General features: G+C 41.0%; 1 protein-coding gene across 3 annotated transcripts in view; it reads right to left on the reverse strand.

Moving 5' to 3' along the window:
• lama2 (laminin, alpha 2) overlaps positions 1-25,000 on the reverse strand; it is a 259,242-nt gene that overhangs the window by 29,021 nt on the left and 205,221 nt on the right. For all 3 annotated transcript variants that reach the window (XM_067416687.1, XM_067416686.1, XM_067416685.1), the window contains 11 exons: positions 23,929-24,031; positions 23,673-23,789; positions 15,821-16,003; positions 15,021-15,175; positions 12,741-12,884; positions 11,106-11,239; positions 9,494-9,653; positions 7,361-7,485; positions 7,120-7,282; positions 4,016-4,160; positions 450-588 (listed from right to left, as the gene is read on the reverse strand). In XM_067416687.1, coding sequence (XP_067272788.1) covers positions 450-588; positions 4,016-4,160; positions 7,120-7,282; positions 7,361-7,485; positions 9,494-9,653; positions 11,106-11,239; positions 12,741-12,884; positions 15,021-15,175; positions 15,821-16,003; positions 23,673-23,789; positions 23,929-24,031 — 1,568 coding nt within the window. The remainder of the gene's footprint in view (positions 1-449; positions 589-4,015; positions 4,161-7,119; positions 7,283-7,360; positions 7,486-9,493; positions 9,654-11,105; positions 11,240-12,740; positions 12,885-15,020; positions 15,176-15,820; positions 16,004-23,672; positions 23,790-23,928; positions 24,032-25,000) is intronic.

Genomic DNA, 25,000 nt, shown 5'->3' on the forward strand with positions numbered 1-25,000 from the left:
AGTTCTTGCTCTCAGCAGTAAATCACTGAGCCATTTCAAGTTGCAGATTATGATAGTATCATTTTCTGTCTGAGGTAACTAAAGTGAAACGTCACTTCATCACTGTGTATCAGACATTGGGGTAAATAAAGGTGAATTGCGCCCTATTTTGTCATTATTGATTCATTTATCATTGTGCAAAAAATATATACGTTCACGTACACACCTCGGGTCGTTAGCGACCCTAAAAAACTAGTGGAAAAACAGGCATTCAATTATAATTCTATAATTTTGTTCTTGTTATATTGTTTAAAATGGATTGATTGAGGAATACTAAGAAGGTTCATGTCTAACTTAAAAAAATGAATGAAAAGGAGGAGGAGAGTAGTGAACGACCCGAGGTATGCATTTAAGGGTTAAATGCAGGAGCAATTCATCCGCAGTCTGTCTGTGAATGCACATCTCCGCACCTGTATCTGCCAGCCTTAGGTAAACCTCCAAAATACATCCTCTCGTCCTCCCTCAGGTTGAGCCCTGTAGCGCCCCCTGGAGACGTCATCCGCAACCGCTCTTCCTCATTAGTGTCAATGTTCACTATGGTGATGGTTGCTATGCGAAAAAGAGGAAATACATCAGCTTATTGGAAGTCAATTGCATATTGATTATTTTCTTCTACAGAAATCTCTCTTTAAGAACTACAACAAACGGCTGGTCAGGACTACAACCAGTTAGTGACATCACTAACCCTAATATTTGCATAACCCCGCCCCCGGCAACAGACAATAAAGTTGGGCTGAGTTGTTGAGGTAAAGTGTTGTTGCCATGCCGTTAAACGCTGTTATTTCTTGTACACAGTCTGTTTATATCCTCGCTAAAGCAGCTTGTCATATAAAGTCTCATCTATTTATACATTATAACTTTTCTGTTTTTTGACTGTAATAATAAACTCCCAGAACTGAGGATCCAGTGGCTAATGACATAGCTCTGATCTCGGTGAATACAGACACAATGGTAACTTTAGCGTCCTAGGTAAGTGTAGCGTCCTAACAGTGGCGATTTCTTTAAGACTGCAAGGGAAGCTCGGCTTCCCTTATAATGTCACAAAATTAATGTTCAAATATGTACTATTATATTAACATTGTATTGACTAAAAATGCGTTAGAAAACGTTCATCTCAAAGCCGAGTTCGTTCAGAATCAGTTACATATAGCAGGTCGGCTGACTCAATTTCCTTCTCATACATTCCCGCAGCGTCACAGTGCATTTCCCTATTGAAGCCCAGCGTCCATTGACTTCAATGGGGCTGCTTTGAACGTTTTTTTTCAGCGCTTCGAAACTAGACGGTCATTGGATAAACGCTGCGATTATGTCCCGCCCACGGACGCTCAGCGTCTCTGGGAGTGAATGGGGAGTGGGCTGGCCCGGACTCCGAGCTTCTGCGTGATGATTGGAGGGTCTGCATCTCCTTTTGACTGACAGCGATTCTGTACTATAAGGAATCACTGAAGCTAATCGCGCTCAGTCCCATCGCGAATTTCTCAAGTTCAGTCGAAATAAAAACTGCTGCAACCTATTTCTTTGATATTTGCTTGGCGAAATTGCTTCATTTTCATCATACATTTCACACAATTATACACCACATTCCTTGTTTCAGTTTTACAGAGTTTAATATTTTTTTAGATCGTTCATTCATTCACAGGGTAAAAGACCATTTTCTTGAAAAGGAATGTAGGGCAGAATTTACTTTGTAAATAAATAAGACAATTGGCCGAAAATGAGCTTCCCCTCTCTGACAGACCAGTAGCCGCCACTGCATCCTAACCAGCTCATTCACAAAGGCCATTTGTTGGTATTAATCCATATTTGTGAATTCTTCTCGTGTTGTGAGGTTCTCCACTCTATTGTTGTTGTTGTTTATCCAAACTAGCACGAGCTGTAAAGGCTCCGCCCTGTTCTGAAAGCAGCTCATTTGCATTTAAAGGGACACACATAAAAAACATTGTATTTTTGCTGCCACCCAAATAGAGGATTTCAATTTAAAACATCCTATAATAAATTATCCGTAGAGTATTTTGAGCTGAAATTTATACTTATTTATTAGGGGTGATACACTCGTGTCACGATTCGATATCTCTCTCTCTCTCTCTCTCTCTCTCTCTCTCTCTCTCTCTCTCTCTCTCTCTCTCTCTCTCTCTCTATATATATATATATATATAATTATATTATTATTATTATTATTATTATTTGTGTATTATTATCAGGACCCACAAATATTCCCCCATTGCATTATGCTACATTATGGTCAACATTATGCATAGTTGTTCTATGATTCTATGTAATAAGATAATTAATGTAGTAATGCCATTGAAAAAAAAAGTTTCCCCTCACACATTATTCACACTTTCAATGCAGGCAGCATCTACCCCAATGCCCTGCCTCTCCTGCTATTAATGCATTAATGCAGTAGCCTATGTAAGAAGGAACCATCTGAAATGCTTTGAATAATCATAGTACTAAGACTAAACGTGATCTGGTAATTTAAATGATGTTTGCCCTTTCACAAAGGAGGGCTGCTTTAAATGGTGTCCGCGCTTTGACTTTGAGGAGCGCCGTTCCGGCAGAGCGCGCACTTCAGATGATCAATGCAATCCGTCACAGCTCTAATCGCAAGAAAGTGTGTGAAAATGGCCGCTCTCAAACTGTCATTGTTTAACTCATTACACAATATTAATTCTGCATTTACTCCCTCTCATGTTGTTTTCATCACGCAGTCATCTGAACGTCCGTGTTTACTACAGTATGTGCGTCGTGATAAATATATTCATCACATAAAGCCATTGTGTCTCTTCAGAAGACATGAAAACTTCAGAAGATTTGGATTAGCCACTCGATTAGTTATTTTTACGATGCCTATGCCTTTATGACATTTTTCCATCTTTTAAGTTTGAGAGGAATGGACTTTAAAAATGGAAGAATAGAAATCCCCCAGGTTTCATAAAGAATATCTTAATTTGTGTTTGGAAGTTAAACGAAAAACGACATGATGGTGAGTAGCTACATGTGACAGAGTTTACATTTGTGGTTTCCTACATTTGTTCATTTGTGTTTGGGTGAATTATACCTTATGAATAGGCCGACTACAACAAGTTGAGCCTTGGATAAAACAACAAGAAATCGGGAATCATATTGTTTCCAACAACGATACATATCGTCACATTTTCATTTTGCGATATATCGTTTAACGATATAACGTTACATCCCTATTATTTATACTTTGAGCTAATACTTATATTAGATATTGTGAAGAGAGCATTATAGGGCGTAGATCATAGATGCCTTGGAATAAACACCTAAGGTGTACTGTATATTTTACAAAATATTTTAGGCTCAAAAATTGCTGGAAAACCAAAGCCATACATCTAACCAAATTGTTAAAGTCAATATCACGAAAAATTATGATTTTTCAATGTGCAATGTGCAGTTTCAAAATCGTTTTCACAGGATGAATTGAGTGAGTGCTTGAGCTTTTATGAAAATAATGTGATGTGTCAAGTGTCCCTCTACTAACAGATAACAGGCTACAGCTAAATAAAGACATTTAAAAAAATACTAATTAAGATGACAAAAGCACAAAACTAAAATTCATTTGAAAACTGAAAATATAATAAATGCTATTTCAATATACTATAATAGTATATATATAAAAAAAAGTAAAATAACACTAAATTTGCACCAATTCAGTCTGCTGAAGCGAGTTTGTGAAGTGTGTACATCTACTGTAAGAGTGTGAAGAGGTCAGTGAATAATAAATCATCATTCGACTTTAGAAGATTTGAGATACGATGCGCATGTCGTAAGCACTACTGTTATATCAGTCTGCAAAAGACCGGCATGGACGTCTGCCTTTGAGTTTAACAGAGGAAAGAAACACATACGGGTTTGGAACGGAGTAAGTGATGCATGCTCATTTTCACACTCTTTATAGGCTCTTTATAGACATGTCTGACGGTGAGCCCTTCTGGTGGGATTTCTGCACCTTCTTTCTTCATGCGGGACATGGTGAAGGACTTCCATTTTCCATCATTATAGCGTTTGCTACTGATGGTGGAGCCGGTGCCTGAGCCCAGATCACAACTCACTTTCACCTTCCCATCGCTCAGTTCTGCACTCATGAAGTCTTTCTGCTCAGAGAGAGAGAGGGAGAGAGAGAGAGAGAGAGAGGGAGGGAGGGAGAGAGAGAGAGAGAGAGGGGGGGGGTAGGGGGGTCAGGTTTATGAAGTTCTTAAAGCGGGCGTGATATTTTTGACTTGTTTTCAGCATTTGGATTTATTTTCTTGCATAGCACACACAAAAGAGAGACACGCCTCTGATGTAACACATAAATAACACTTAAGTTCAACACTTTTACTCTTCACATCAAGTCCCGCGATTGGGTTGTTTTAACCCAGTGAATGGGCTGTTTTAACCCGATGAATGGGCTGATTTAACGCAGTAAATGGGCTGTTTTAACCCAGTGAAGTTTTTTTTAACCCAGTGAATGGGCTGTTTTAACCCAGTGAATGGGCTGTTTTAACCAGGTTAATGGGCTGTTTTAACCCAGTGAATGGGCTGTTTTAACCCAGTGAAGGGGCTGTTTTAACCCAGAGAATGGGCTGTTTTAACCCAGTGAAGGGGCTGTTTTAACCCAGAGAATGGGCTGTTTTAACCCAGTGAATGGTCTGTTTTAACCCGGCGAATGGGCTGTTTTAACCCAGTGAATGGGCTGTTTTAACCAGGTTAATGGGCTGTTTTAACCCAGTGAATGGGCTGTTTTAACCCAGTGAATGGTCTGATTTAACCCGGCGAATGAGCTCTTTTAACCCAGTGAATGGGTTGTTTTAACCCAGTGAATGGACTGTTTTAACCCGGCGTATAGGCTGTTTTATCCCGGCGAATGGGTTGTTTTAACCCAGTGAATGGGTTGTTTTAACCCAGTGAATGGATTGTTTTAACCCTGCGAATGGGCTGTTTTAACCCAGTGAATGGGCTTTTTTAACCCAGTGAATGGGCTGTTTTAACCAGGTTAATGGGCTGTTTTAACCCAGTGAATGGGCTGTTTTAACCCAGTGAAGGGGCTGTTTTAACCCAGAGAATGGGCTGTTTTAACCCAGTGAATGGGTTGCTTAAACCCGGCGAATGGGCTGTTTTAACCCAGTGAATGGACTGTTTTACCCGGCGAATGGGCTGTTTTAACCCGGCGAATGGGCTGTTTTAACCCAGTGAATGGGTTGTTTTAACCCAGTGAATGGTCTGTTTTAACCCAGTGAATGGACTGTTTTAACCCGGCGAATGGGCTGTTTTAACCCGGCGAATGGGCTGTTTTAACCCAGTGAATGGGTTGTTTTAACCCAGTGAATGGGCTTTTTTAACCCAGTGAATGGGCTGTTTTAACCAGGTTAATGGGCTGTTTTAACCCAGTGAATGGGCTGTTTTAACCCAGTGAATGGTCTGATTTAACCCGGCGAATGAGCTCTTTTAACTCAGTGAATGGGTTGTTTTAACCCAGTGAATGGACTGTTTTAACCCGGCGTATAGGCTGTTTTAACCCGGCGAATGGGTTGTTTTAACCCAGTGAATGGGTTGTTTTAACCCAGTGAATGGATTGTTTTAACCCTGCGAATGGGCTGTTTTAACCCAGTGAATGGGCTTTTTTAACCCAGTGAATGGGCTGTTTTAACCAGGTTAATGGGCTGTTTTAACCCAGTGAATGGGCTGTTTTAACCCAGTGAAGGGGCTGTTTTAACCCAGAGAATGGGCTGTTTTAACCCAGTGAATGGGTTGCTTAAACCCGGCGAATGGGCTGTTTTAACCCAGTGAATGGACTGTTTTACCCGGCGAATGGGCTGTTTTAACCCGGCGAATGGGCTGTTTTAACCCAGTGAATGGGTTGTTTTAACCCAGTGAATGGTCTGTTTTAACCCAGTGAATGGACTGTTTTAACCCGGCGAATGGGCTGTTTTAACCCGGCGAATGGGCTGTTTTAACCCAGTGAATGGGTTGTTTTAACCCAGTGAATGGGCTTTTTTAACCCAGAGAATGGGCTGTTTTAACCCAGTGAATGGGTTGTTTTAACCCGGCGAATGGGCTGTTTTAACCCAGTGAATGGGCTGTTTTAACCCAGTGAAGGGGCTGTTTTAAACCAGAGAATGGGCTGTTTTAACCCAGTGAATGGGTTGTTTTAACCCGGCGAATGGGTTGTTTTAACCCAGTGAATGGGTTGTTTTAACCCAGTGAATGGACTGTTTTACCCGGCGAATGGGCTGTTTTAACCCGGCGAATGGGCTGTTTTAACCCAGTGAATGGGTTGTTTTAACCCAGTGAATGGTCTGTTTTAACCCAGTGAATGGACTGTTTTAACCCGGCGAATAGGCTGTTTTAACCCGGCGAATGGGCTGTTTTAACCCAGTGAATGGATTGTTTTAACCCTGCGAATGGGCTGTTTTAACCCAGTGAATGGGTTGTTTTAACCCAGTGAATGGACTGTTTTAACCCTGCGAATGGGATGTTTTAACCCGGCGAATTGTTTAAAAATTACTATATGGCTGGCCTAAAATGAACCCAAAATATAGGTTGAAATTAAAAAGAAAGAAACATAATTACTAGAGGCAACAATAATCATAAACAGGTGAACATTTATAAATAAGAAACTTATAATAAGAAACAAAGAAAAATAAGAAGATAATAAGAAAAAGTTCATTGTTTAATTATTATTCATTAAACTTATAAATACACATTAATTTATTAAACATATAAGTAAATGTTAATTCTCATATTTTTGTTTAATTTTAAGATAGCTATAAGGTTATTTTTAAACAATAGTTGGGCAAGGTTGGGCAAACATTTAACCCAACCGTTAGGACAAAACAACCCAATCGCTGGGTTTGTCCATTCTAAGTTGTTTTAAACCCAGAATTTAGAGTGTATTACGACATTAACCACTACACATTGAATTTTGGTAAAAGCATTTTTCGTGAGTTAATTTAGCTGTAGACTCTGTACAGACTGTGTTCAGAACTGGATTAGGCAGATGAATTTACAACTGGATTCAGCTGCAGTGTGTGTTTGAATGACGTTGTTTGAGAGTGTGTGTGCATCTGTTACCATGTCCTTGGTGGCAAAGTACATCATGGCTGCGTCTGTGGAGAACGTGCGGAACTTGAACATCACGGTGGAGACATTCGGGTTCCATCTGGTGGGGCGGCTGACGGCTGCATAGCCCTCTCCGTCAAACTGAACTGTGCCTTCAGAGTCCGCCGGCTGAGGACTACACACACACACACACACACTCATTACACTGAGCTCCTCACACTGAGACCACAGGTGTGTGTGTGTGTGCTCTCACCTGATGACACAACCAGCACAATCCCCGTCTCTCTCTTTGTAATTCCACAGGCCGATGGGTTTCCCATCCAAAGACGTCTCTCCCATACAGCCTGAGAACGTGGTGGTTTTCACAGCGTCTGCCTTCTACACACACACACACACATACTATGTTAAACATAGCTCAGATTTTGAGCGTTTTTATCCTTTCATCAGTATTGGTGACCCCATATGTCGGTACCCTGTTTTGATTCTGTTATGGATATATGCAGGGCATGAATAACTTTTTTTCACCAGCCACTTTGATTGGTTTACTAGCCATTCAGCTTTTTCACTGGCCACAATTTTGACATCGAGACCATGTGGGAAAAGGCCATTTAGATATTTTTAATATCTCATAATTTGGCAGCCGGTTTATTAGGCTACTGTCACTTTAAGAGCTGACGCACGGATCCATTACACTGTTACACACGCGTTTACTTTCTCAACCGTTTACAGTCACTTACAACAGAACTGACTGTGATTACGTGAATACTCACCATGACAGGTATTTTGACATTATTTTGTGTGTATTTGACTGTTTAATCACAAAAAGCAGCAAAAAAACCTTAATTTAGCACTGAGTGGCGGCTTTATGTGCCGTACTTTGGGTGTGAAAGTCAAGATGCATTATTTCAAAATAAGTCTCATTGACGCATTTTGAATTTGAAAACATTGAAGAACAGTGAAGACCATTGTGGAATCTGCACTACTTGACTAGAGAAATCTGAGAAAAAAAAAGACAAAAGGCCAAACAAGTAGGAAAACTTCAACACCCATAATGCACTTGGGCATGTTGCTGTCCAAGGCCACGCCCACCAGTCTGCACTGGATACGCTTGACCAGAGTCAAACACCACCTTGCTTGAGTAGGAAATACGGCTTAGCAAACTTTTAGACATAATACTGTTGAATTTGCATTGTTCTCGGGTGAGGAATTCAAAGAGTGAACACTGAGATAGAATGAAGAGATGGAAAACATGAAAACCCTCAGTCAACATTTCAATCTGGATGCCCACGAACACAGTGTTTCCGAGGGGAAAAAAACAGCCGTTGCATCCGTTCCACATTCAGGTAAGAGAGCTGTTGCCATAGTGCTCCATTTTTACCATAACGATGTTTAAAAAGTAGACAAAGTACAATAAAATTCTCAGGGATAAACATACGTGTACAATAACTGCTCTGTTAATAACCCTCTGCCGATCTGACTGTCCGAGGCCGGGAATACTAAAATGTGGAATCTGTAGTTTTCATGAAAGTCCTGGAGCTGTAAAAAGACTTTTACTGACAAATAAACATGAATTACTCGGTCCAGGTAACACTCAGAAAGAGGAAACACTGCTCATGCACATACACCACCTACACCAGAACAGTACAACACGGGCTGCAAATCTCCAAACTTACACTTTAAAGGCACAGTATGTAATTTTTCATCTCTTATTCAACACAGAGGCGTGTCTTGACTCTTGAGTGGGCGGAGCTTTTATTCTGCCACAAGTGCTTCCGTTTCTTCTGCTCGTGTGTGTGTGTGTGTGTGTGTAACACAGCACTGTTTTATCATCTCACACACATCTGAGTGTGTTAAAGTGATGTTATAATGCTACTATGAGCCGCTTGTTCACACTGCAGTGAGCGAGATCATATTAGGCGGTTAAACACGGCACTCTGTGCGGTAAATCAACAACACCAGATTTAAACAATAAGACGGACTGTGTTGAGCTGAAGAACAATCATCAGTTTCTGTCCATCAATAATCCAAACAGTGTCTAATAACACACATCAGATATTAAAGCGGCGATAGTGTTGCCATGGTTACCACACAATAACACCGGAGGGAGGATGTCACTGATAGGCGACACACACACACACACACACACACACACACACGGGCCGTGTCCTGGTTAAAATCACTGATTTCTCTGGATTTAAACATTCTTGGGAACATTTGGGATAATGTACACAAGTCAACATATAACACCGCTCTTGTCGATAAAATCTTACATATTGTGCCTTTAAGTATATTTATCTTGGTTCAAGGTTGTTTATGCATGTTTTTTTCCCAGGATAACCCGATTCTGAATTCAAAATGCTAAAGAAGATGCACCGATCTTGCTCACCTTCACCGAGCCCAGCATGCCACCGACAAACAGGTACGCGTTCTGGTCCACATCCAGCACCGTGTAGCTCTCGGGCGATCTGGCACTTCTGCGGGTTGGTAAGATGCCAGTTTTGGGCCCTTCCAGCGCGTGGACGGAGATACTGCCATTCAGCCCAATCCTGGACAACACCAGCATGAGAATAAGACCAACACAACACACAACAGCTGCTCTCTCTTACACTCGTGATTAATGGAGAACCGATCTAAGCAATGGTTACCCCAAAATAACTACATGTGACCTCAACACCAGTGCTGCACTGATCAAAATGCTCTTCTTATTTATAACCTTTTTCTTGTTTCCAGTCCAAATATCTAAATATTCTTAAATCAAGATGCATTTACTAGATCAGTAAAATGATATGAGATATTTTTTTTCTTGTTTTCTGGAGAAAAATATCTAAATGAAGTGAGTTTTTGCTTAAAACAGGCAAAATGATCTGCCAATGGGGTGAGAAAAATAATCTTATTTCTGTTTGGGACGGAAACAAGAAACAAGATTTCAATCAGAAATAAGATTATTTTTCTCACCCCATTGGCAGATCATTTTGCCTGTTTTAAGCAAAAACTCGTTTTTATTTTTAAGAAAACAAGCAAAAATATCTTGTCATTTTGCTTGTCTAGTAAATGCATCTTGATTTAAGAATATTTAGATGTTTAGACTGGAAACAAGACAAAATGACTGAGTTAGAAGAGCTTTTTCCCAGTGTATATCTGTAGTGATTGCCAACAATAAATTGTATGGGTCAAAATTATAAATTTTTCTTTAATGCCAAAAATCCTCAGGATATTAAGATCATGTTCCATGAAGATATTTAGTAAATGTCCTACCGTAAATATGTCATAAATGTATTTTTAGTAGTAATATGCATTGCTAAGGACTTCATTTGGACAACTTTAAAGGAAATTTTCTCATTATTTAGATTTGCGCCCTCAGATTCCAGATTTTTAGTTGCATCTCGGACAAATATTGTCATATCACAAACAAACATCAATGAAAAGATTATTTAGTCAGCTTTCAGATGAAGTATTCATCTCAATTAAAAAAAAAAAAACCCTTATGACTGGTTTTGTGGTCCAGGGACACACACTACAGTCGTTCTAAGGCACTGCAAAAAATGCTTTTCTTACTTAGTATTTTTGTCTTGTTTCTAGTCAAAATATCTAAAAATTCTTACATTAAGAAACATTTACTAGACAAGTAAAAATTATTGTCTTGTTTTGGGAAAAATAACTCAAAATGAAGAGAGTTTTTGCTTAAAATAAGATAAATAATCTGCCAATGGGGTGAGAAAAATAATCTTGTTTTCTGTTTGAATTAAGATTATTTTTCTCACCCCATTGGCAGATTATTTATCTTATTTTAAGCAAAAACTCTCTTCATTTTGAGTTATTTTCCCCAAAACAAGACGATTACTTTTGCTTGTCTAGTAAATACTTCTTGTTTTAAGAATTTTTAGATGTTTGGACTAGAAACAAGACAAAAATACTGAGGAAGAAGAGCATTTTTTGCAGTGTGAAGGCACAGTTGATAATGGTCTACAGAACTAATGTCTGAAAATAACACACATTACCGTGAGGCTTCGATCCGATGCCAGTTTCCATCGTTGATGACGAGATCAGGATACTCAACACGGCCGACCCCTGACCCCACATCCCACAGGAAGTTCACCTTACCCTTCCTCATCTCGATCGCCAAGAAATCCACCTACACACCACACAGGGAATTCAGCACTCAGCAAACATTATGTGTGTGTGTGTGTGTGTGCTTGTTTCTGTGAAATATGAGGACACAAATGTGTATAATGCCATGGGTATGACACAGGTATTACAGGAGAGGGTGAAATATGAGGACATTACCCATGGCCCCACTTTACAAAAGGCTTATAAATCACACAGGAGGAGTTTTTATGAGAAAGTAAACATGCAGAATGTTTCCTGTGATGGGTAGGTTTAGGGGCAGTGTGTGTGTGTGTGTGTGATGGGTAGGTTTAGCGGTAGGGGCAGTGTGTGTGTGAATGTGTGTGTGTGTGTGTGTGGGCATGTTTTTGTGACATATCAGGACAAAAATGTGTATAATAACATGTGTATGACACAGGTATTACAGAAAATGGTGACATATCAGGACATTACCCCATGTCCCCACTTTTCAAAAGGCTTATAAATCACACAGGAGGAGTTTTTTTGAAAAAGTAAAAATGCAGAATGTTTCCTGTGATGGGTAGGTTTAGGGGCAGTGTGTGTGTGTGTGTGTGATGGGTAGGTTTAGGGGCAGTGTGTGTGTGTGTGTGTGATGGGTAGGTTTAGGGGCAGTGTAAGGGGATAGACAATACGGTTTGTACAGTATAAAACACATTACGCCTATGGAATGTCCCCACAATTCACAAAAACAAACATGTGTGTGTGTGTGTGTGTGTGAGTGTGTGTGTGTGTGTGTGTGTGTGTGTGTGTGTGTGTGTGTGTGTGTGTGTGTGTGAAATGGGTGGGTTTAGGGGCAGTGTGTGTGTGTGTGTGTGTGTGTGTGTGTGTGTGTGTGATGGGTAGGTTTAGGGGCAGTGTGTGTGTGTGTGTGTGTGTGTGTGTGTGTGTGTGTGTGTGTGTGTGTGTGTGTGTGTGTGTGTGTGTGTGTGATGGGTAGGTTTAGGGGCAGTGTGTGTGTGTGTGTGTGTGTGTGTGTGTGTGTGTGTGTGTGTGTGTGTGTGTGTGTGTTGGGTAGGTTTAGCAGTCGGGGCAGTGTGTGTGTGTGTGTGTGTGTGTGTGTGTGTGATGGGTGGGTGGGTTTAGGGGTAGGGGCAGTGTGTGTGTGTGTGTGTGTGTGTGAAATGGGTGGGTTTAGGGGCAGTGTGTGTGTGTGTGTGTGTGTGTGTGTGTGTGTGTGTGTGTGTGTGTGATGGGTAGGTTTAGGGGCAGTGTGTGTGTGTGTGTGTGTGTGTGTGTGTGTGTGTGTGTGTGTGTGATGGGTAGGTTTAGGGGCAGTGTGTGTGTGTGTGTGTGTGTGTGTGTGTGTGTGTGTGTGTGATGGGTAGGTTTAGGAGCAGTGTAAGGGGATAGAAAATACGGTTTGTACAGTATAAAAACACATTTTCAATTTCACAAAAACAAACGTGTGTGTGTGTGTGAGAATGTAATAAGCTCTAGTTCTCTCCTTTGTGGGCCGCAGATGTGTGTTAGATGTGTGTCAGGAGTCTGAACCTCAGCTTTACACTCACATATTTGGCCGACCCCAGGTAGAAGAGCAGGTTATCCGCGGCGGCGGTCTTCACGTGGAGGATAATGGTGTTATAGCGGCCCTTCTTTATCTCTGGCCGATACGTGCGGATACAGTCTCCGCCGGACGACACCGACACCTTAATCTAGGGTTCAAAGGTCATGAGAGGTCAAGCCGCAGAGAGGTCAGCACATTAATAAATATAATTTAGTACCGTAACATCCTCCAAAAAAAAAAAAAAAATTAAATAAAAGACATTATCGAACAAAAATATAGTACATCCATTTCATCGAAAAAAAGAAATTCAGTAATTTTTGAAGAGCACAGAGGGTACGAGGAAATGTTCATTATCCACATGTATTTACTATATAATTAGGGTTAGGGTTAGCTAGTTGCAAGTAATTATGCATAATTTACTGTTATTACTGCAGTACATGTAACATATGTAACAAGGACACCGTCAAATAAAGAGTTACACAAAATTACCAATTTCAGTCTTTCTACTTCAAAATGTTACGTTTAAATCGAGTTACTTGCAGTTTTTGAAGTGTTTCAAATTAAATCTTACAGCAGTTTATTTTCAGTTAATGTATTGAAATTGAAATCTACAGACTCAAATTGATTAAGTGCAATAAAATAAAAACTTAAATGTGTATTTTGGACGATTTCTTTCCACGAATGAGCTCAAAATCTCAATGTTGATTTTCTATTTATTTACCTGAAGTGTCTAGCCTTAAAGGGACAGTTCACCCAAAAATGAAAATTCAACTAACAAAATAAAATTAGCCAGGACATTTTTAATATAATTTAATATAACTCTGATCTCTGAAAAAATGCCATATACACCTAGGATGACTTGAGGGGGAGTAAACTATGGGATAATTTTCATTAATGGGTGAACTAACCCTTTAAAGGTGCAGTAAGCGATTTCTGAAAAATGCTGTTGATATAAAAAACACACCAAAGCAAACACACCCCTACCCAAAAGGATCACGCCCCTATCTTGATAACTCCGCCCCCAAATTCACAAACACACTATCCGACACAGGAAAACCCCTTTACGGACAGATGATCAACATTTAAATGGGACCCACTTTATATTAGGTGGACTTGAAGGTCCACTGAAGTGCCTTTAAACGGGCCGCATTATTCAATGTGTTGACGTGATTTCCCCTGAAACGGCTCCAGCGGCTAGCAGCTCCTCCCCTTTTTTGAAACAGCCAATAGTGTTTCGTTAATACACAGTTTGACTAGAGCCTTTCTGTTCGGTAAAGCCAGTTTCCTCTCACCGTTTATCATCATAATCTCCTCCATATCGCCTTGAAATGCTGCATTGATTCTGTGCACAATTCAAATGGGTCCGATAAGTTTGTTGTCTTCGCCAACTTGCGCTTATTATCTGCGGTGCGTCTGTAGTCTAAATTTAGACCAGAGCCATTGGTTTGTGTGTGTGTTCGCGCTATATTAGTGAAACTAATGTAAAAAACAGACTTCATTCGCCTCAACTGAAAGCATATTTTTACACTCAATCGTTTCCTATCACATATATAGTGCGCTATGTGCCTTTCACCATGAAGAAATTAATAAATGTGTGAACAAATGACCGATTTCAGCCGCAGCTTCGGCAGCGTAGGGGGCGGGGCTTAAGATTCTAAAGAGCATTTTGATTGGACAGAAGATTTGATGAGAAAGTGAAGTCTGTGATGATGTCATCAAAATCTGAGATTCGTTTTAGCGGAAGTGAGAGACTGTGAGTTTTGAATGCTTATATCTCCTAAATGCAAATGTTGTCATAGTTTTGGAACACACACCAGCTTATTCATAACTTTAACACTATCACAGTCATACTAAAAGCTAAACAAATTCAATTTAGATTTCAGTGGGCCTTTAACTGCTATGTACTAACATTTTAATTAATCATTAGATACAATGCACTTATTGTGTTCATACATGTTTTACCATTGTACTTACATTTTTAAAAATACCTGCATGTAATTACGTCTGTCATTAATTTCTGTAGGTATATTTATAATTACACTTTTGACACTTCCCTTACACCTAACCCACCTCAATATCAGCAAAAGTGTTTTGCAATGCAATATGAACACAATAAGTGCATTGTACTTATTTTTTAACGTAAGAACATAGTAGTTAAGGCCATCTAATATGAAGTGAGGCCTTTAAATGGTTCAACCTGTATTGAGTATGTGTGCGTTCATAGCAGAGTGTTTGACATGTACGATCTCCAGGTGTTTTCTGGAGGATTATGGGCAGTACTCACAGAGTTGGCCTGTTTGCGAGCCTGATTGATGAGCTCTTTAATCTGAGAGATGTTTTTCTTCAGGTTGTCCTGGAGTTCCTGAATGGGCTTTAGTTTTTCCAGCAACCTATCAGCCTCGTTCTCCAGATCCTTGACTTTCGCACCTGCCGCATGAACTACAAACACACACGCAGAGGACCGTCCGTCACAAACGACGGAAGCACGATGGGATAAAATAAACATGGCATTAGAAACATGCTCGACAGCGTAGCCATAAGTACAGGAGAACAAACGGCTCTAACACAATAGACCATGAAAGAAAAGAGAAAATGGGAGATGGAGGGGAAAAAAGGGACGTATATCTCTCGTTAGGAAGCGAAAGACATGAGCTGTTATTTTAAAAGAGAAGATGAGAGAAAAAAAACGACAGTTTTCATCTGTAATTAGCTAAAGCGCTCATTAGGATAACAAGCTTAGTGAAGCTTTCAAAGGCGGCGTTTAATCCTGTTGGGTTGAAACAAAGAAGGGAGAAACGATTGGGAAAACACTCTCTCTGTACATGCAGCGCTCTGGATGAAAGCGCCATGCTGAAGCCTCGGGGAGCGGAGACAGCTCGCAACACCATTCGCACAGATGAAAGAACAAAACTGTGTATACATACTTATTGCTGTTGATGTTCAAAATCAAACGGGAGGGGGAAAAATACGAAATATCATTTAAGTGATCTTGTAACACAAACATTTCAATTAAGAAATCAAATCTTCCTGATCCATGCAGCTCTATCAAGCAAGATTATTGCTGGAGGTGGGTGGGTGTCGTACTGTTTTTCTCCGGGTCTTTGATGAGGTTGTTGGCTTTGTTGACGTCGTCCTCCAGTTTGCTGTAGTTCCTCTTCAAGCCCATCAGGTTCAGGTTCATGTCCTTCAGGCGGTTGAGGACGTCTATGGCTGTGTTGTTGGCTTCTGCCGCCTTCATCTTAGTGGCCTGGATCTTTTCTGCCAGACCTACAATCATCCACGAAACAACAATCATTTCACAACGCTGAATAAAATACACCCACATGAGGGGGAATCTCACTGAATGCACTGCAAAAAATGTGCTTCTTACTCAGTATTTTTGTCTTATTTCTAGTCCAAACATCTAAAAACTCTTAAAACAAGAAGTATTTACTAGACAAGCAAAAGTAATTGTCTTGTTTTGGGAAAAAATAACTCAAAATGAAGAGAGTTTTTGCTTAAAATAAGATAAATAATCTGCCAATGGGGTGAGAAAAATAATCTTAATTCAAACAGAAAACAAGATTATTTTTCTCACCCCATTGGCAGATTATTTATCTTATTTTAAGCAAAAACTCTCTTCATTTTGAGTTATTTTTCTCAAAACAAGACAATAATTTTTACTTGTCTAGTAAATTTTCTTAGTGTAAGAATTTTAAGATATTTTGACTACACTGTAAAAAACTTTGGTTGTTTTTTGTTGGTTCAACTTAAAAAAGTAAGTAACCTGGTTGCCTTAAAATGTTGAGTTTATTGAAATTAAAAATTTGAGTTGATACAATGAAGGAAATTTGTTTAATAAATAGAAACTCAAAATATTATTGTATCTGAACCACATAAACAATGTGATTAATCATGAAAATAGCACAATTTGGCTGCGTCATCACAAATAAAACACACAATTACCCAATATGCTTACAAAATCTTTTAATAATATTTTAAGAAAGGTTGTCGAAGCTCAAAACATGTTCATTGTATTAACTCAAAATTTTAATTTCAATGAACTCAAAATTTTAAGGCAACCAGGTAACTTTTTTTCTAAATATTTTTTTACAGTGTAGAAATAAGACAAAAATCCTACAATGAAAAAAATGACTTTGTGGTATGGTAAAATCTATTACATTAATTCATGTAATTATTACATTGTAAAATCAAGTTTAAGTTGGAACTATATATCTTAAGTATAATGTACAGTCTATTCATGTAATAACTTAACTGAGAAAAAAAGAGTAAATTTTATCATATATTTACAAATAATATTTAATGTTTTATAGTCACAGCACATTCACCTAAAATATTAAGTAAACTTTAATCTGAAAAGCAAAGTGCATTTGAAAATGCGCAGAGATGTTTTGCAAAGATCCCACTTGTTCAGTGGTGGCAGAGATGGTCATTTTGGGATGTTGCTTTTATGTGGCTGACTTATTCTCAATAAGTTTTAACTTTTCATTGAACGTGAGTTTTAATCACAATAACGGTAGCCAACGCTCCATAAGTTCTTATTGAGAATTAATAGAGTTGTTTTATGTCACCATTATGGCGATGAGTGTTTTCTTTAGTTGGGCAGTTTGGCGACTTTTTAATGTTAGTGTTTCTCTCACTGCTGTGACTGAGTTTGCTATGGCAAGAAAAGCAGAGAAAACATGATCAGATGCTTTTGGCCGCTTGATGATCAGAATTTGATCATTGTGTAGTGGCTTAATTCACCAATCTTTAACGTGAATATGAGCAATATACTATTAACCTTGTTTTATTCTAGAAAAGATCCAGCACAGTTTTAACCAGAAAAGTTGAATACATTTTATAACAGACTGTACACTAAGCACTTTGAACACCTGCAAGCTTTTCTCACACACAGATATCAAGATTCAGCCTAAGAATCTCAACAATGGTGACATGCTTCATGCCACAATGCATTCTGGGAGCATCATGCAAAATTCCCAAATGCATTGTGGCATGAAGCATGTCGCCGTTTAAATTTTAATTTACTTGATTACTTTTAATAAATTCAACCTGCTAAGTTACATATAATTAAGTAGCATTTACTAAATGTCTTAGCAAATATTACATTTATAGTTAAGTACATTTTACTTGATACTGGCAAGTAATGTGTACTTGATATTACAGCAGTAAAATTTACTAAGAAAAATTGAGTGCAAATTGTTACAAAGATTTTATCAAGTAAATCCAACAAGTTGTTTTTATTAGTGTAAGTAAGAAGAGCTTGTTTTGCAGTGTACTCATTTTACTCCATAATCTAAGAAAACAAATTAATTCTGAGTCCCCCAGCTCAAATTTTAGATTTTGTAAGTATTTTATTTTTCTGTAGAAAGACAAACAGTGACAAATAGTGATGAAAGCCAAAAGCTAAATGTATGTAAATGTATTGAGTAATCCACTGTTTCGTCACCGGAGCCAAATTACAGGCGTGTTAAAGTGACTTTATAAAGATGGCAGCATCATTATTAATGTCCACACAGAGATTAGAAGATCTATTCGTGAAATCTGTTGACTTTATCAATCTGTGTTTCATTATATGCCAAAGATGAACGCTCAAAAATCAGAAAAAAAGCACTTTTGTGTTTTTCCCCCCATGTTTGCATGTCTGTAACTCAAGAAGTATTAAAGATATCTTAATATCCTTTTAGATTCTGGTTCTTAACTAACTTTTCTTTTAGTATCCCCAATTTAAAGGCCCTTGATGGTTTAATCCCAGAGATATGAATATTCTAACGCGGCTCCGTGAGTAATTTGTTGGATTTTACCCATTTTCAATTGTCAAGAACCAAATGTAGGCAACTTAAAAAAAAAAGGCTGATAGTTATTGTGTTTAATGAAGAATGTCTGAAGAACAATTAACAAATATGAACAAAATCAAACGTTTGAGCTGGGGAGGTTTCCGAAATGTGTTTGATTTGACACGGAAGGCCCCTGATACTATTTGTTAAATCTAAACCTGTTTGATTGGTAGCATGATGTTTTTTTGTTTTAGCTCAAGGTCAGGCATCCAGACATTTTATTTTTGAGGTTTTTTAATTACATTTCTATTCTTCTCAATGATTTTTGATCATTGTCTGATACTGTGATACAGTAAAAATACAGATTTTTATTTAAATCAGCCTACAATAAATATTTTGTAATATTGATCAGTTAGTATTATTAATAATAATAATGTAATTAATTATTGTGATTAATCAAGCTTGTGCCTGACGACTTTTTGTGGATGCATCCCCATAGTGTCTGAAGGGAACGAGACGCTGTGTCACACACTGATGCTCTGGGGACCCGGGTCTGAAGCATGGGTGAAATCACACCAATTCTATATTATATCATATATTACAGATATTTTACATAAAAGTTACATATTTTTGTCAGTGATAACCTTGTCCTGACAGCCCCTGTATCAAAAGTGTGACACACACAAACACACACCTCTCTGTAACCATAGGAACTGAACACATCAAATTCTCTGAAGCTTTACTGTGTCAGATTCAATATTTCCAGCAGTCAAGCTGGTGAGGATGACCCTGACACACACACACACACACACACACACACACACACACACACACACACACACACACACACACACACACACACACACACACACACACACACACACACACACACACACACACACACACACACACACTTATCATGTCAAGACAAATATCACAGTTTGAGAACCGTCTTGGTTTCCTGTAACCTCACACACACACGTCTGGTTCACTATCTTTCTGACTCTCCATAGACGTAATAATTTTTATACCATACAAACCGTATTTTCTATCCCCCTACACTGCCCCTGCCCCTAAACCTACCCATTACACACACACACACACACACACACACACACACACACACACACACACACACACACACACACACACACACACACACACACACACACACACACACACACACACACACACACACACACACACACACACACACACACACACTCTTAGCTGTCCATCGTATATTCGATGATGACACTTGCTCCAGGGATGGAGGGAAGGGGGTAGGGTGGGGGGGAGGGTTTCAGCGACATTGCCGCTGGTGCCACTTCTCGTGGGCGTTGAGTCCAATCCTTGAGCCACACACTCTTCCGCAGATGGAGCAAGGGAAACCAGACACCAGGGGGGTACCAGCCGCCCGCTGGTGTCTCTTGATGCGTCTCTCGGATCGTCTGTCTTGGTTTTTTTGGTGTATTTGAAAGACTGCAGTGGCACAGGTGACCTGCCAGGCTGATCTGTCTAGTGCCAGAGATTCGAGCTGCGTGAGGGGAATGTTTGTTCGCTTCAGAAGGTCCCTGGTGTAGTCCTTGAAGCGCCGCTTTTGTCCTCCAGCGGAGCGCTTTGAGCCCAGTAGTTGACTGTAGAGGACTTGGCGAGGCAGGCGGTGTTCAGGCATGCGTATAGTGTGCCCTATCCAACGCAGGTGTTTGTTGGCCACAGCTGCTTCCATGCAGATTGAGCCAGTATTGCTGAGGATGACTGTGTGGGGGATTCTGTCTTCCCAGGACAAGTTGAGGATCTTCTGTAGGCAGCGGATATGGAAGGCCTCTAGGTTGGTGATGTGCTGGCGGTAAGGGGTCCATGACTCTGCCCCATAAAGCAGAGTGGAGAGACATACCGCATTATACACAGCCACCTTGGTACTGACCTTCAGGTTATGGTTTTCAAAAACCCTGCTGCGTAGGCGTCCAAAAGATGATGAAGCTTTATTTATCCGGGTGTGTAATTCTTTGTCAAGGGAGCAGCTTGAGGACAAAGTGGAGCCGAGATAGATGAAGTGGTCCACTGTTTTAAGTGGAACACCGTTTATATGAAAGCTGGGGGGTATGGGGACTGGGGTGGTGAGATGAGACATGACCTCAGTTTTTTGAATGTTAACCTGTAGGCCAAAAGATTGGTACAGACTGGCTATAGTGTTGAGGGCGTACTGCATAGAGTCCGGGCTGTGGGCTACGACGGCACAGTCATCAGCATACTGAAGCTCACAAATTTGCCGGGACTTTGTCTTTGTGCGGGCCTGGAGTCGACGGATGTTGAAGAGGCTTCCGTCGAGTCGGTATTCCACATGGACACCGTCTTCATGCCTCATGACACGATGGAAGAGGCAGGTGATGGCAGACAGGAGGATGTTAAAGAGCATCGGAGCTAAGACGCACCCTTGTTTCACCCCAACGTTTACCTCAAAAGATTCTGACTGGAGTTCTCCCATGATCACTCTGGCTTGCATCCCGTTGTGCAGCTGCTGTAGGATGCTGAGAAACTTGGGTGGTACCCCAATTTTAGAGAGGAGTTTCCAGAGCAGCTCACGATTGATGGTGTCAAAAGCTTTACTGAGGTCAATGAAGGCTACGTAAAGGTCTTTGTGCTGTTCTCGGCTCTTCTCCAACAGCTGCCTCAAGACAAAAATCATGTCAATTGTGGACCTGGACTTCCTGAAGCCACACTGCGTTTCCGGAAGCACAGCTTCCGAGATGTGCTCAACCAATCTGCTGAGCATGATCTTGGCCAGGACTTTCCCTGCGATGGAGAGGAGAGATATCCCACGGCTGTTGCTGCAGACTGCTCTGTCTCCCTTTTGCTTGTAAATAACCACGATGTTAGCATCTTTCCAGTCCTGTGGGAGGGTCCCATGTTCCCAGATATTTTGGATCAGGAGGTGCAGACGGCGCGTGAGGATGTATCCTCCTTGTTTGAAAACTTCTGCAGGAATTCCGTCGGGTCCAGCGCATTTGTTGTTCTTCAGTCCTGCAATGGCTTGCCGGAGCTCTGAGTAGAGTGGTGGGGTATCCAGGTGTATGGTTGGTGACAGGTCTGGCAAATTGTCCAGGATATGTGGGTCAGAAGGGTTGGTGTGGTTGAAGAGACTCTCAAAATGATTTGCCCAACGGGCAAGAATCTCATGCCGGTCCTTGAGAAGCGTGGTCCCGTCAGCTGATCGGACTGGAACAGTCACTCGTTTCCTGGGGCCATACAATGCTTTCAAAGGCATCGTAAAAGCCTTGAGTGTTGTTACAGTCAGCCAGGTTCTGTATTTCCTGTGCCTTTTGCACCCACCAGGTGTTCTCCATAGCCCGAAGGGCTCGCTGGGTTTCTGCTCTAGCAGCAGTGAAGGAGGTTATAAGGGCAGGAGATCCAGGGCAGGACAGGAGAGCTTTGTGGGCCTCGTGCTTGGTTTTTAGGAGTGACTGTATCTCAGTTGAGTTACAGTCGAACCAGTCCTGATGGAGTTTCCTTGATTGGCCAAGCGCCTCTGAGGCTGCTTTATGAATAGCCTGGCGCAATGCTGGCCAGTCAGCTGATTCTTCCGGGATCTTGTTGAGGTTTACAGCAAGGAGCCAGCGAAGGTTGTCTTTGGTGGTGTGGCTGTTCAGCGCTGCACAGTTGAGTTTCTTGTGTGAGGCTGTCTTTGGGCTACGAGGTTGAATGCTCATGGATAATTTGGATCTGACCATGAGGTGGTCAGTCCAGCACTCAGCTCCTCTCATAACACGGGTGGTGAGGACATCTTTTCGGTCTTTTTGACGGACAATCACGTAGTCAAGGAGATGCCAATGTTTTGAGCGTGGGTGCTGCCAGGTGGTCTTGAACCGGTTCTTCATCTGGAAAATGGTGTTAGTAATGACCAGCTGGTGCTCTGAACAGAGGGCGAGGAGTCTGAGGCCATTGTGGTTCATATTCCCCACACCATGCTGGCCGATGACTTTACTCCATACCAGGTGCTCCGTGCCCACTCTAGCATTGAAGTCTCCCATGAGTATGAGCCTGTCCGTAGCCGGGGTTTGCTGTAGGATGGCATCGAGTGCTCTGTAGAAATCCTCTTTGATGTTGTGCTCAGCATCAAGGGTTGGAGCGTATGCGCTGATGAGAGTTGCAAAGCGTTTCTTTGCCAGGGGAATGCGCCAAGTCATCAGTCTTTCATTGATGCCGATAGGGGATTCCGAAATGTGCTGCAGCAGTTTTGTCTTCACGGCAAAACCAACTCCATGGTTGCGACGAGTGCCTTCAGGGACCCCCTTCCAGAAGAAGGTGTACCCAGCAGCAACCTCTGTCAGGGAGTCCTCCCCATGCAGTCTGGTCTCGCTGAGAGCTGCTATGTCGATGTTATATCTCTCAAGCTCCAGGGCCACCAGTGCTGTCCTGCGGTGGGGCCTACCAGGAGTTTCAGCCAGGTCCAACAGTGTACGAACGTTCCATGAAGCAATGCTTAGTTTATTTTTTACGTTTGTTTTTCGACCGCGAGGGGGGATGCTCCGACGGTTGCGGTTTACCGTCCGGAGTGTGGGGAGCAGACAGTTTTTGGACCACCTTTTCCAGGTCCTTCCCCATCTCAGGGGTGAGCAGTGTGGGGCTGCTCAGTCGCAGTGGAAGCTGCCGAAAAGACCCGCTGCTCCATCCCGCAGTCCTAACGACCATCACTCCACTGCCGCCTGTGTGCATGGTTTGGCTAGGCACTCCCAGCCACATCCTTGGCCTGTGCCCACCACCATTCCACATCGCCACAGGACTTCCTGGACTCCACACACACACACACACACACACACACACACACACACACACACACACACACACACACACACACACACACACACACACACACACACACACACACACACACACACACACACACACACACACACACACACACACACACACACACTGCCCCTAAACCTACCCATCACAGGAAACATTCTGCATTTTTACTTTCTCATAAAAACTCCTCCTGTGTGATTTATAAGCCTTTTGAAAAGTAGGGACCGCTGGCTGGTTTCCACAATGCAGGAAATCTCAGGTTTTACTATCCTTATGGGGACATTTGGTCCCCACAATGTAATATAAACAATGTAATATAAACACACACACACAGACACACACACACACACCATCAGGGACGGCGTTGAGTTTCTCCATTGTGTCGTTCAGGCCTTTCTGTAAGTCTTTGCTCTTTTTGTTGGCTCCTTTCAGTCGGAGCTGAAGAGCACCCAGATTGTCTCCATTTTCTGAAAAAACAAACAAACATGACATGTCAAAAATGCTGCTCTTCGTCCACCGCCTTGGGAAGGTTTGTGCAAATCTGCAGGACAGTATTATTATTATTATTATTATTATTATTATTATTAACCAGCTGGAGACGTTCACCTTTGACGTCGTTCTGCAGCTCTTTGGCCTCGTTCCACAGGCGGTGGCTCTTCTGAAGCGAGCCCTTGGCCTGATCTTTCAGGGATCCTTTGGGTCCTGAGGCCTGCGGACAGATGGACATGTGCTTTAGAATATATATCTCATTCTGTTCTATTTGCACACTGCAACAAATGCTCTTCTAACTCAGTCATTTTGTCTTGTTTCCAGTCTAAATATCTAACAATTCGTAAATCAAGATGCATTTACTAGATCAGTAAAACGACATAAGATATTTTTTCTTGTTTTGTTGAGAATAAAATCTAAATGAAGTGAGTTTCTGCTTAAAACAGGCCAAATGATCTGCCAATGGGGTGAGGAAAATAATCTTATTTCTGTTTGGGACGGAAACAAGAAACAAGATTTCAATCAGAAATAAGATTATTTTTCTCACCTCATTGGCAGATCATTTTGCCTGTTTTAAGCAGAAACTCACTTCATTTAGATTTTATTCTCAACAAAACAAGAAAAAATATCTTATGTCATTTTACTGATCTAGTAAATGCATCTTGATTTAAGAATATTTAGATATTTGGACTGGAAACAAGAAAAAAATACTGAGTAAGAAGCATAACACTAAACCCAGTAGTTTAGCTGAATCTGATACGATTCATATATAGTCACGTGCAGAGAAATGGAAATATTGTTGAATATTGTCGGGTTTGGCACCGTTTGACCTTTTGACCTTTCTGTGAGGGAGGGTGAACGACAGGAGCGAGGGATGATAATGGAAGAACAGGGGAAAGCTTTGATCTCTGAAGCAGGACAAATAGAAATGAACTGAAGTGCTTTAATGGCGTCAGCATGGGGTGCGGAGTTAAGCTCTGAGTCAAACTCAATGAGCAGACATTAACAAGACTGTCTGTGTCGCATGTTTTTTAACTCTGGCATCACCAGACACGCCCCTGTTTATAAACTGAGATATAAACTGTTGCGAAGTGGAAAAAATATCTAAAAAATGTTGACTTTTATGTTCCAACTTTTGTTCCATGCATCCCAGACAGCAAATAGTGTCGGCCCAGATCCGGCCCACATC

This window comes from Pseudorasbora parva, chromosome 15 (genome assembly GCF_024679245.1).
Source record: "Pseudorasbora parva isolate DD20220531a chromosome 15, ASM2467924v1, whole genome shotgun sequence".
In the NCBI taxonomy this organism is placed as follows: domain Eukaryota; kingdom Metazoa; phylum Chordata; class Actinopteri; order Cypriniformes; family Gobionidae; genus Pseudorasbora; species Pseudorasbora parva.